Source organism: Oryctolagus cuniculus, chromosome 4, assembly GCF_051225735.1.
Source record: "Oryctolagus cuniculus isolate XC-2025 breed Fujian yellow rabbit chromosome 4, ASM5122573v1, whole genome shotgun sequence".
NCBI classification, from domain to species: domain Eukaryota; kingdom Metazoa; phylum Chordata; class Mammalia; order Lagomorpha; family Leporidae; genus Oryctolagus; species Oryctolagus cuniculus.
The window spans coordinates 68156234-68168550 of NC_142870.1; the positions used below are offsets into that span (position 1 = coordinate 68156234).

The 12317-nt window shown below is 40.1% G+C and overlaps 1 protein-coding gene across 4 annotated transcripts in view; it reads left to right on the forward strand.

Moving 5' to 3' along the window:
* The window catches only part of LOC100349682 (OX-2 membrane glycoprotein), a 107312-nt gene that overhangs the window by 9742 nt on the left and 85253 nt on the right, over positions 1-12317 (forward strand). For 2 of the 4 annotated variants that reach the window (XM_070073173.2, XM_089330797.1), the window contains exons 2-4: positions 270-608; positions 1671-1964; positions 9824-9950. In XM_070073173.2, the coding sequence (XP_069929274.2) occupies positions 270-608; positions 1671-1964; positions 9824-9950 (760 nt within the window). The remainder of the gene's footprint in view (positions 1-269; positions 609-1670; positions 1965-9823; positions 9951-12317) is intronic. The other 2 variants (XM_089330798.1, XM_089330802.1) reach the window with 2 other exon arrangements.

Consider the following 12317-nt stretch of genomic DNA (forward strand, 5'->3'; position numbering starts at 1 on the left):
AGTTTTTTAAGAAAGCTAACAATGCTTATTGTATATTGCTTAAATGGTTTCTAAATTTTTGCGCTCAATAAATATTTATTGCTTAGGTAATACACGCCAGAAATACATTTAGAAACAAGGAATTCAGTGGTGAGGAGATAGAGGAGTTAATTTCCTAGTGAGCAAGGGAGGCAAATAAAATGATAATTTTAATTTATGGAGATGAGTACTGTGATATGGGTAAAGCAGGCTAGCATAAATGCTTGTTTAATATTGGATTTTATTTTCAGATTCTTCACATAGGATAAAGCATAAAAATAACGAGACGGCTGTTTTGGGAGGAAATGTGACTATTTTCTGCAATTTAACAACGGTAGCAGATGTTGTGCAAATTACCTGGCAGAAGATCCAAGATTCTTTGCCACAAAATATTGCCACTTACAGCAGTAAAAATGGAGAGAAGATCCTTCCGCCATACACAGATAGGCTGCGTTGCAAGAGCATCGAACCCAGTTCCTCATTCATAACTATTCTTGAAGTGACATTTGAAGACGAAGCCTGCTACAAATGTTTGTTTAATGTGTTTCCACACGGCAGCCGTGGAGGACAAATCTGCCTTAACATTTTAAGTATATCAGTGTTTTCTGTAGGCTCAAATTACTGGGGCAGAAGTCATGGGGTTGTGGTCTTTTAAGGCTGGTGAACAGGGAAAGAATGTTATACTGAGGAAAAGACTAATAGATGTCAGAGAGGCCACATATTTTGTTATGCAGAAGGCAAAGGTGGAAGCCAACAATGCTTATGTGATTAGCTCATTTTCACTATAAAACCAGGCATCGCCTTTTAGATTTTCAATCAACTCATTAAAAAAAAAGTATTTATTTGAAAGGCATAGTTACAGAGAGAGAGACGGAGAGACACAGAGGAGAGGTCTTCCATCTGCTAATTCACTCTCCAAATAGCTGTGATGGCTGCAACTGGGCCAGTCCAAAGCCAGGAGTCAGGAACTCCTTCCAGGTCTCCCATGTGGGTTTAGGGGCCCAAGGACTTGTGCAATCCTCTGCTGCTTTCCCAGACACATTAGCAGGGGGCTGGATGAGAAATGGAACAACCAGGATCTGAACTGTCACCCATATGAGATGCTGGTGTCGCAGGTGGAGGCTTTACCCGCTACGTCACAACACCAGATCCTCAACCTCTCACATAGCTATGCTGCACTGGCTTTCATCCAGTGTGTAAAATTCACAAAGAGCATCAGAATTTTCTCACTAGAGAATTGGGAAAAGAGAGGAAAAGAAAAAGAGATGGTAGAGAAGGAGAAAGAGAGGAGTTTAAGTCTCTAAGAGAAGAAAGATTTCCCAGGCTTCAGACTGACAAAATGTTTAAGGGCTAGTGACAGTGTCACAGTCTCCCTTATTCTGTTGCTATAAATTTAAGGTATTGGGAGTTTATATCTTGCTAAGATTCCATGAAAGTTGAGACGCCAACTGTTTACCTCAATTTGGAGGGCCTGTCTGTGGGTATGGGAAATGATACTGGGAGTTTTGTAACAAGCAATGAGAGGTATCCCAGGGGGTATGTTTTCAACATTTCGACTTCAAGTAGCAGTTTAGGCAAGTCTAGTCTCTAACATAGGAATGTGGTGGGAGGTACTTCTATGTTTAATTTCTGTTTCTCCTTTCTTGCCTCAGCTGTATCCGCATTAAGAACAGAGCTCCAGCTGAATCCCGAAGGTTTTCTTAATGTTCTGTACTCAGCTGTGGGAAAACCTGCTCCTCAAATCGCTCTTTTCCCATCACAAGCCCTCGTTAAACCACCAGAGGAGCAGCTTGTTCTGAATGCCAATGGCACGGTGACTGTCACTAAGACGTGCATTGTCTCCTTGGAGACTCTGAGGTCCTTAGGACTCCAACATCTGATTGTGCACCTAGATCACCCTTTAAAGAAGGAAGAAATTATTGTTCCTCTGTCAGTAGGACAAGAATGTAAGTAGAACGGAATATGTCAACCGGGGAAATAGGCATCTCCCTTTAAAATTCACCAACAGAAGGACTTATGTAATTACCTGTTTTTGAACTTGTGGATCAGTGTAATAGGTTGAAAGGTTCAGATAATGAAGATGGACACTATTGGAGTTGTGTTCCCTGGGGCAACTGTTTTCCGATGGAAATTTTGAATTGATCTTTTTGTTTGTGCTTCTCACTACATTTTTGCCATGAACACTGAAGATTGGAATCATTTATTCCATAGTCAGCTTTCCCCCACCCCTTTCCTCCCAGTAGTTTTATTCTTTGCCACTTCCCTCCTCAATCTTCAACAGCATGGATAAACTTGCTTCTTGGTCATCCACCACAGAAAGTCTCTCTTAGCTACCCACTTCTCCTTGCTCTCCTTTTTCCAAGCTCGGTCAGCTGTATTTCTTCTGGATCATAACCATAATTAAACAGGAGATGTTTTCTTTACAGAAAAATTCTACAAGTAGAAGCCAAAAAGAAATATTCCAATAATTTTCTTATATTCCACTTAATAATCTTTTAACATTTGAGTTTTAGTCTCTGTATATTTGCTATAAAGCTGATATTTGGGCTTTTAATCCACCAAATTTTGATTCATTTTCTATTATTTTATCTGTTTAGTGTTCCTTTATCTTTTCTTGATTCTTTGAGGTTAACTATTTATTTATTTATTTTCAAAGATTTATTTATTTATTTGAAAGGCAGAGTTACACATAGAGAGAGGAGAGGCAGAGAGAGAGAGGTCTTCCATCCAATGGTTCACTCCCCAATTGGCCACAACAGCCGGAGCCACGCCAATCCAAAGCCAGGAGCCAGAAGCTTCTTCCAGGTTTCCCACATGGTTGTAAGGGCCCAAGGACTCGAGCCATCTTCTACCGCTTTCCCAGGCCACAGCAGAGAGCTGGATCAGAAGTGGAGCAGCCAGGTCTTGAACCAGCACCCAAAGGAGATGCCAGCACTGCAGGCGGCTGCTTTACCTGCTACACCACAGCACCAGCCCCTATTTATTTTTACTTCATTTTGCCTACCTATTAATTGTGGGGGAAATATACATTACTTTTAGTGGTGGGTCCTAATATAGTTCTCTGACTTATTAAAGTCTAACATATTTTGTACTCTCATTACTCCCTGGACAATGCAATGGTCTTACATCAGCTCCTGATCTTTTTGCTGTTGTTGTTGTGCATGCCGATTCTTTGTATATACTCATTTTTTATTTGACAGGTAGAGTTATAGACAGTGAGAGGGAGAGACGAGACAAAGGTCTTCCTTCCATTAGTTCACTCCCCAAATGGCCGCCAAGGCCGGCACTGCGCCGATCCGAAGCCAGGAGCCAGGTGCTTCCTCCTGGTCTAACATGTGGGTGCAGGAGCCCAAGGACTTGGGCCATCCTCCACTGCCCTCCTGGGCCACAGCAGAGAGCTGGACTGGAAGAGGAGCAACCAGAACTAGAACTCGGCGCCCATATGGGATGCCAGTGCCGCAGGTGGAGGATTAGCCAAGTGAGCCATGACACTAGCCGCAGTATATACTCATATTGAAATACCACAATATATTATTGTTGCATTCAATTGATGTGGTTTATGAAAATAATCATTTATATTTACCCTTTTTGTTGCATTTTATTTCTTTGTCTACATTCCTAGTTTTCTCTAGAATCATTTTTTTCTACCTGCAGAATTCTATTTTTTCATTTACTGCATTTGTACAGAAACCAGTTCTCTCAACTTCTGTTTCAGAGAAAAATGTCATTAATTTTGAAGGCCATTTTTAAGAATGTATAATCTCAAATATCTCTGTTGGGAAAAAAAAGTTGCCCTGGGTTGCCGTGGAACTGCAAACCACTCAGCCTATAGAGTTCTCATTTCTGCTCTTTCTTCATATTATTCATTATTTCTTTGAGCCTTGTAATCAAAGACATGTCCGGTGTCATGCCTTGGTCTTTATTTCTGGATGCTGCTTCAAATTAATGGGCTACATTTCAAGCACCAGGAAGTTAAAGAAAACATGTATGTGTTTCCATTTAAAAGTTTCCTCCTCTGTTAAGGCCTTAGCCTTTTCAAATGGTGGGTTGTCAGAAGACAAAATGAGTAACAGGCTGTGGCTCACTTGGCTAATCTTCCGCCTGCAGCACCGGCATTCCATATGGGTGCCAGGTTCTAGTCCCGGCTTCTTCTCTTCCAGTCCAGCTCTCTGCTGCGGCCCAGGAAGGCTGTGGAGGATGGCCCAAATGCTTGGGCCCCTGCACCTGCATGGGAGACCAGGAGGAAGCACCTGGCTCCTGGCTTCAGATCACGCTGCTTCACGCAGCGCCGGCCGTGGTGATCATTTGCAGAGTGAACCAACGGAAGGAAGACCTTTCTCTCTGTCTCTCTCTCTCACTGTCTATAACTCTACCTGTCAAATAAATTTTTTTAAAAAAATGAGTTATATAATAGCTTCTCCCTTTCCCTTCTTCCAGTCACACTGGTGAATTCCCATGAAACATCCAGTGTAACAGCCCTGGGACTTTTGTGTCCCTCCCACTTCACATGACAAGCTGCATGACCACAGCTGGACAAATTTTAGTAGTAAGTATGCCCTGATGGGCTGACATGAATCACTTGGGAAAATCAGAATTTACTTATCTAAAGGACACACAAGGAAATTCACAGTCAGAGTGTACAGCAAAGAGATTAGAAGCATTCTCTATTGGAGTTATAATAAGCATTTTCTGTGAATCAAGCTAACAGCAAGGTCAGATGAGCAAGCTAGCTAATACTAATCACACTGTGTCTGCTATTCACAAAGCAACACTTCAAATCATAGACTATGTAATGAGGTAGAGTTAAGCATTTCCTTTAAGATATACGTTGAGAAGGCAAGTAGTTCACTACAAATTAAAGAAGATTAGAGTATGTCTGTGTACCCTTTTCTTTCCATGCTGAACCTATGTGAAAGCACAAGCTAATGACTTTTCCAGGATCCCATTTGTTGACACAGCTTGCAGTAACTACAGGACATCTAATTCCCAGTCTGATATCTTTCTGAAATTTCCATGGGAGGTGAGTGGGGTGAGAATACTAAATAAATCCACTTTAGTATGATGCTATTTGTTAATCTGTATTTTGGGAACTAATGAGACAGATAAAATTTCTGATAGTTTAGTCATATCAGTCAAGAAAAAGCATCACTAATCATCAATGATGTTGAATCCAATGAGTTACAGAGACATTTCCTGTTTTAGAAGAGTACTGGCATGAACAGTCTAACACAATCTAGATGTAGACTAAACACCATCTCAAGTCAGCCTAGAACATCTCATCAATTTCAGAATTAAGCTGTCTCTGGAATAAAGGACAAAATGAAGACGAACACAAAATGAAACTTGTATAAAACAACAGTACATTCAGGCTAGCACAAAATACCCTTCCATCATCCTCTATCTTCCAGACTAGTAAAACATGGTTTAAATAGAATCCAATACTCAACACTGTAGAATCTGAATAACAGGCAATTTCCCTGGTGACTGTAGTAGGCATGACAACAAGCCACTGGGTCTATACTACATTCATAGAATGCTCTTACATGTGATTGATAACTATACAATTCTAAATCAATCATTCTTATGCTCTCAGAATTTCTAGGGTATTTCTCCATTGTTTTTGGCCATTGATTGTTGCTGATGAGAAGTCAAATGCCAATCTGGTAAAAGTAATAATAGATGTTAATGCATTTTCTCTTTGATAGCATAGTATTTTCTGTTTATCCTAAAGATATTTTTAGTTTCGTTTACTTTTTAATCCTTTAATTCAGGCATGAGGATCCTTTGTTTCTGCCAAGGGCCTTTGGAACTTTATAACATTATGTGTGGACCCTACAAAATTATCAACTTAAAAATTAGCCTGCTTTAGGGCCCTTTATTCTTTTTTCTTGAATTTCTGGATTTATTTTTTAGGCATTTGTGTAGTTGATTTTTGTTTTGTTTTTTATTTTTTTTCTCTGATGGCTTTTATCTTTGAGCTATGCCTCTGTGGCTTGGTAGACTGCATGTTCAGTGAATACCAAGAGGTGTGTGGTAGGTATGGCCAGGAAGCTCTGGTCAGTGCCCCAGGGTGCGATGAGTATCCAGAGTGACACCCATGTTGGTCATGGCAGATCTCAATGCCTAGGTGTTGGCCCCACGTGTGTTCCATGTCACCATATGAACCCCACAAATGATCTTTGCAGTCTTCACTGTGAACAGTTCCCACTGCAATGATCTGTTCTAGGCAACCAAGAAGCTCCAAGTATGTGGAGCCACACCCAGTGATTGCCCAGAAACCCAGCTAAAACCTGCACCTCCTCATGTAACCACCAAGTCTCCCCAGTGTCTGCATGCAAGGCTCCCACAGTTGCTGGGTGTGGAGGTTTCTCTCTGCCCTGCCAGCCTGTCCAGTCAACAGAGAGGCAGATGTTCCAGGCTGAAGCAAAGAGCTCTGACCCCATTCCAGGTCTCTCATGTGGGTGACAGGAAGTCAATCACCTAAGCCATCACTGTGCCTTCAAGGGTCTGCATTAGTGGGGAGCTGGAGGCAAGAGCTGAAGGTCAGGCAAGTGTCACAATCTCTAGATCAAGCACTAGCCCCTTTTGTTTTAAGAAACTAATATCTTCTCAAACGTATCCAGGAAAAATAATTTAGAGGTATCATAATTATCTGGCTTCCTTATTTATTTAGTTCACGTTCTCAACTCCCTCCCCCTCCTATCACTTTAATTTTCTGTTTCTTTTACTCAGGCTCCATTCCTTGGATTGCAGACTTTTTCCAGTTCCTGGTGAGCCTATACTGGAGGTTTAAAAGGCAGAGTGTAAACACCTTCATTCTGGGACCCTGACCTCTACTGCTCTAGCTATTCTCAGAATGTGCAATAAGTTAACTTCCTTTTTACATTTTTGGCTAGGGTATAAGCATGTGGCTATCCAAGTTGTACTTTGGAATATTAGAAATGGGGGCTTTCAACTCAAACTGTAAGTGCACTGCTCATTCCCCTCTCTGTTGCCCTCAGAGTCCTGAGCCTCTCCAAGTCCTGCTGATATCTCTCTCTGCAGATGAATCTGCCTTGTGCATCAGGAGACTGCAGCTTCTTTTGTCCTGAGCCTTCACAGATCATCCTTCTGTCCACTTGACATCTTCCATAAGCTTGTTTCTTCACATTTTTTCACCACATTTTTTTTGTTCTGTCTGATGTTTTGCATTTAACCCTTTTCTTCTTGTTACTATAATTTTCATGCAATCTCAAGAAGAATTAAAGGTAAATATTTTTGTTATATCTGTTTCTGAAATGGAAATTAGTCAGTACTCTTCCTGAACATTTCCTCATCTCAGAAAATGGGAATATGCCAGTTGAATAGCATGTATATTTCCCATCAATCCATTGCTGGATTATTATGGCTAATTTAACTCTATTGAGATACAAATGGAAGTAAAGAAATAAGTTATCAGTTCAGAAAAGGATTCTTCCTTGCTAATCTTGTAATAAATTTTAGAGACGTAAATCTCTGATCCTAATTAATGCAAGCACAAATTTCCTTAAGGACCAACTATATTCACTTTTATGATATGTCTAAGAAAAAACATTTATAATTGTAATGATGACTCTCCATTAAACTGTCATTACATTGAAAAATGTAAATTATGCAAATGGCCTCCAACCTAAGGATGGTTTGGCTTCTGATTTTTCTTTTTTTATGTGAGAAGTCTTTTTATAGAGGTACTCCCCTTTGTTGGTATAATGAAAGTTTCCGATTAACCATGTCATTGTTTTATTTTTACCATGAAATTTTTTCTCAAATTTCTTTCAAATTAAACAGACCCGGGGCCAGCACTTTGGTGTATCAGATAAAGTTGCCACCTGTACTGCCCGCATCCCATGTGGGTGTTGGTTCAAGTCTCGGCTGTTCCACTTCTGATCCAGCTCTCTACTATGACCTGGGAAAGCAGTGGAAGATGGTCCAAGTACTGGGGCTCTGCACATGAGTGGGAGACCTAGAAGTACCTGGCTTATGGCTTCAGATTTGCTCAGTTCCAGCTGTTGTGGCCATCAGGGGAGTTAACCAGCAGATGGAAGACCTCTCTCTCTCTCTGTCTGTCTCTCTGCCTCTGTCTCTCTGTATCTCTGCCTTTCAAATAAATAAATGATCTTTAAAAAAATTGAACAGACCTATTTGCAGATATATCCTTCTACTTTATTATTTCCCAACCCACAAATACCCCATTGACCATTAACTTTTGTGAACACACTTACTCATTTTATATAAAAGCCCATTTTTCTGTTTGCAATTAAAGAGAGACCTTAAGATTCTTAATGAGTATCCTCTCAGTCACCAAAAGAAAAATCTACAATTTCCAAACTTTTTTAAATCATTAAAAATTACTGTTTTCCAAAAAGATATTTAGAGGCTGAATTCAAACTCTACATTGCCTTCAATGTAATCTGTACTAGAGGCCTATGAAAGAAGTAGTTCATTACAAAACACCTGTGATCAAGAAAATATTGTAATGTTGAAGTGTTCACATTCAGTAAAAATCATACTGTGGATTTTTTTTAAAGATTTATTTTATTTATTTGAAATGCTGAATGACAAAGAGAGAAAGAGATCTTCCATTGGCTGGTGCACTTCCGCTAAATGTCCTTCACGTCCAGGAGTAGTTCAGATTGAAGCTAGGAGCCTAGAACTCCATCAGAGTCTCCTACATGAGTTGTAATGACTAAAGCACATGGGCCATCCTCCACTGCTTTCCCAGGCTCATTAGCAGAGAGCTGGAGAAGAAGCAGAGTATCCAATAATCAAATCAGTGCTCCAATGTTGGGTGATGGCAGGTAGGTGATGTCTTGAGCCATTGGATCACAAATCTGGCCCCCACAGTGTGGATTTTGAATTTTAATCTTTTCTTGGGCTGGTGGTATGCAGTATGGCACTCTGTCCCAATGCTGGAAAGCAGCATTGAACTGTAGCTCCCTGCTGGCCACACAGTCATGAGGGTGAACAAACAATAAGCTATACTGTGCTAGGCTGCTAATCTAGGATGTTTGGCTGGTTAAGTATATTAAATGAAATTTTGACTTATAGTTTTCAATTACAATTGGTTTATTGGGAGGTAAGCTGAAGAGTACCTATATTCCCAGGGCTACCTAGAGAAAAGGCATCTATAATACAAGCTAGGACAACTATAGTCATAATAGCTGTTTTCAAAAGTGTTTATGCTTAAAATTTTGCAATTTTTTTGTATGAGTTCAGGCACTGTAGTCAAAAATGAATATATTTTCCATTTGTGCCACCTACTTGCTCCTTAAGATGATTTCCTTAATATCACAGAGATTTTATTTCTCATTTGTACCTAATTAAAGTACTCACCCAGTTAGTGTATATGGCTCTTATAAAATGGTTGTCATATTTTCTTAGCACATTAATCTTAAATATTTATTATTATTTTAAATTTATTTTCTGAAATTATTATAGACTTTGGAAATTCTATTTCAATAATACACTCATCAAGTGATATATTTTGTTTAACATTTTCCCATAGTGAATATTTAAGTAGTTACATCTTCTTATTCTTGGGAGTGATAGCATGACATTAAATATTATGTATCTCAATCTTTTAAATACATGTAGCAGTTTGAATATACATTAGTACATTCATTTATACATTAGACTATGGCAATTTTTCTTATAATGTCAATTTGAATGTCAACAATACAATGGAAAATCAGAAAAGCATTGCAGATTGAAAGTACCAAGCAAGAGAGCAGTATAGTGTGTAAGAAAAGGAGCATACATGTACACATTTTTGCCTTGTGTTTTTTAGGTACTTGTTGTTTACCTGTAGTTGGTGGATTCATAACACTTTTATGCATTTCATTTATTGGCGTGATCATATTCTGCATTGTTCAAAAAAGAAAGAAGAAACGGTGTTATATTCCTACTTGTTTGAGGTAAGAAGGTGGGTAAAATATGGCTAATCTAAAATATTTTTTAAAAAATCCTAGTACTCTAGCAAAATTCTTCATATAAAGAAACACGATGGGAAAACTCCTTTGTACATACTTGGTAAATTCTACAGTTAAGCATAAAGCCATATTAAAATTATAAATTGTTAGAAAGGTAGGCTTTTAGTTAATCATTTGCTTATGGTAAATTGAATTTAAGATTCGTTACTGAAGAAAGACTTCCTTAAGAGACAGAATATGGACCCCAGACAAGTTATGGGAGGGAATTCACTGAGTGCTGAAAATCCTTGAGACTGGGACTGAGTTAAGTCTGCTGACATAAGTCTCCAAAAACTGGCTGGAGGAGATGCTATGGAACCCCCAAACTGGGCCCACTGCCGGATATGCAGCAAGCCACTGACACTGGGTTGGAGGAAGACAGTAAGTATTCACTGTGCAAGGCAAAGTAAGGATCCAGGCAGCTGTCACTTAATTTGGGGGCTCCCTGAGGGGTTATGGGTGAAAGTTTTTACAGACTGAATTTAGAATTCAGAAGTACTGTCCTGCACATGTCTGGGTGCCTGGTTGATCAGTCATGCCCTTGCTTTGATTGGTCAATAATACCTTGTTTTTAAGGGAATTTTGATGACAAAGTGAGCTTCGGTCAATTTGGTGGCAACATACATTTTGGAGTTACTGGGCCTTTAGTTACTGGACAAGAAACTCCTTGAGACAAGATTGAACATCAAGATGTTATTTATAGGGAACCAAATGAACTACTGGGTCAAGTTGTTAGGGACCTGGTAGGGCCTACTGCACCATTCCCTCAATTCAGTGAGTTAATTTTATTAAAATAGTTGATTTTCAATTATAAAACCAGGGCAAGGAATCTTTAAGCTAAGGGAGGCAGCTGGGGGACCAGAGATTAATACCTGATGGTATCTAGCATCTAACTTCACAGCACTGTTTAGGGACTCAGGTTTACTAACTGACAAAGTCATGATAAAGTGACCTTGTTTTACAAGACTAATGGAGTAAAATAGCCCTTCATTTTTCAACAAATACTGCTTGAAGGGTCCGGTGCTGTCGTGCCACGAGTTAAAGCCCAGGCCTGCAGTGCTAGCATCCTGTATGGGCACTGGTTCGAGTCCTGGCTGCTCCACTTCTGATCCAGCTCTCTGCTGTGGCCTGGGAAAGAAGTGGAGGATGGCCCAAGTCCTTGGGCCCCTGCATCCTAATGGAAGACCTGGAAGAAGCTCCTGGCTTCAGTTTGGCTCAACTCCAGCCATTGCAGCCATTTGGGGAGTGAACCAGCAGATGCAAGACCTCTCTGTCTCTCTGTCTCTGTCTCTGTCTCTCTCTCTTTCTGTCTGTCTACCTCTCTGAAATTCTGTCAAATAAATAAAATAAATTTTTAAAAAATACTGCTTGAATATCTCTACATTACGATGCGTTGCTCTTAGTGTGGATGAAAGAGACACCACCAAATCATAGGAGTTGCCCATCTTTGCGAGACTGTATCATAATAAGGAGGAATGGATAGTGGAAAGATAAAAGGAAGCAAGAAAATACCAAGCAGTGATAAGAACCTTGTAGAAATAAGACAGAATGATGATTGAAAGAGCTATGGGTCTTCTCTCTGAGACGATGACATTTCAACTGATATCCGAGTAAGACAAATGAAATTGTTAGTGAAGAGTGTTTCAGAAAAAAGGAATATTTGGTTCAAGTGACTACATGGGAATGAACCTGATGCATTCCAACAAGAAAGAGAAAGTCAGTGTGCTTGAAACAATGGTTAGGGAATGGAGGTGGGGACCAAAACAAGAAGGTCCACGGGTCTGGGAGGGCATTTGAGTTTTTACAATATCAACCCCTGGAAGGGTAGAACACAGGGGCAAAGGATCTGCTCTACACTATAAAGATCTCTCTAGAAGGTACAGAGGGTTTCTTTCAAGTCAAGGATAAGAGGAAGGACAGTTTTGGTGGTTATATATATATATATATATATATATATATATATATATATATTGAAAGGCAGAGTCACAGAGAGGCAGGGGGGAGAGAGAGAGAGAGAAAGAGAGAGACAGAGAGAGGGATATCTTCCATCCACTGGTTCATTCCCCAAATGGCAACAATGGCCTGAACTGTGCTGGTTCTGAGGTCGGGAGCCAGGAGCTTCTTCTGGGTCTACCACATAGGTGCCAGGGCCCAAGGACCTTGAATATCTTCTACTGCTTTCCCAGGCCGCAAGCAGGGAGCTAGATCAGAAGTGGAGCATCCAGGACATGAATCGCTGACCAAATGGAATGCTGATGCTGTAGGTTGTGGCTTAGCCTACTGCACTATAGCACTGGCCCCAAGAGTTCTATT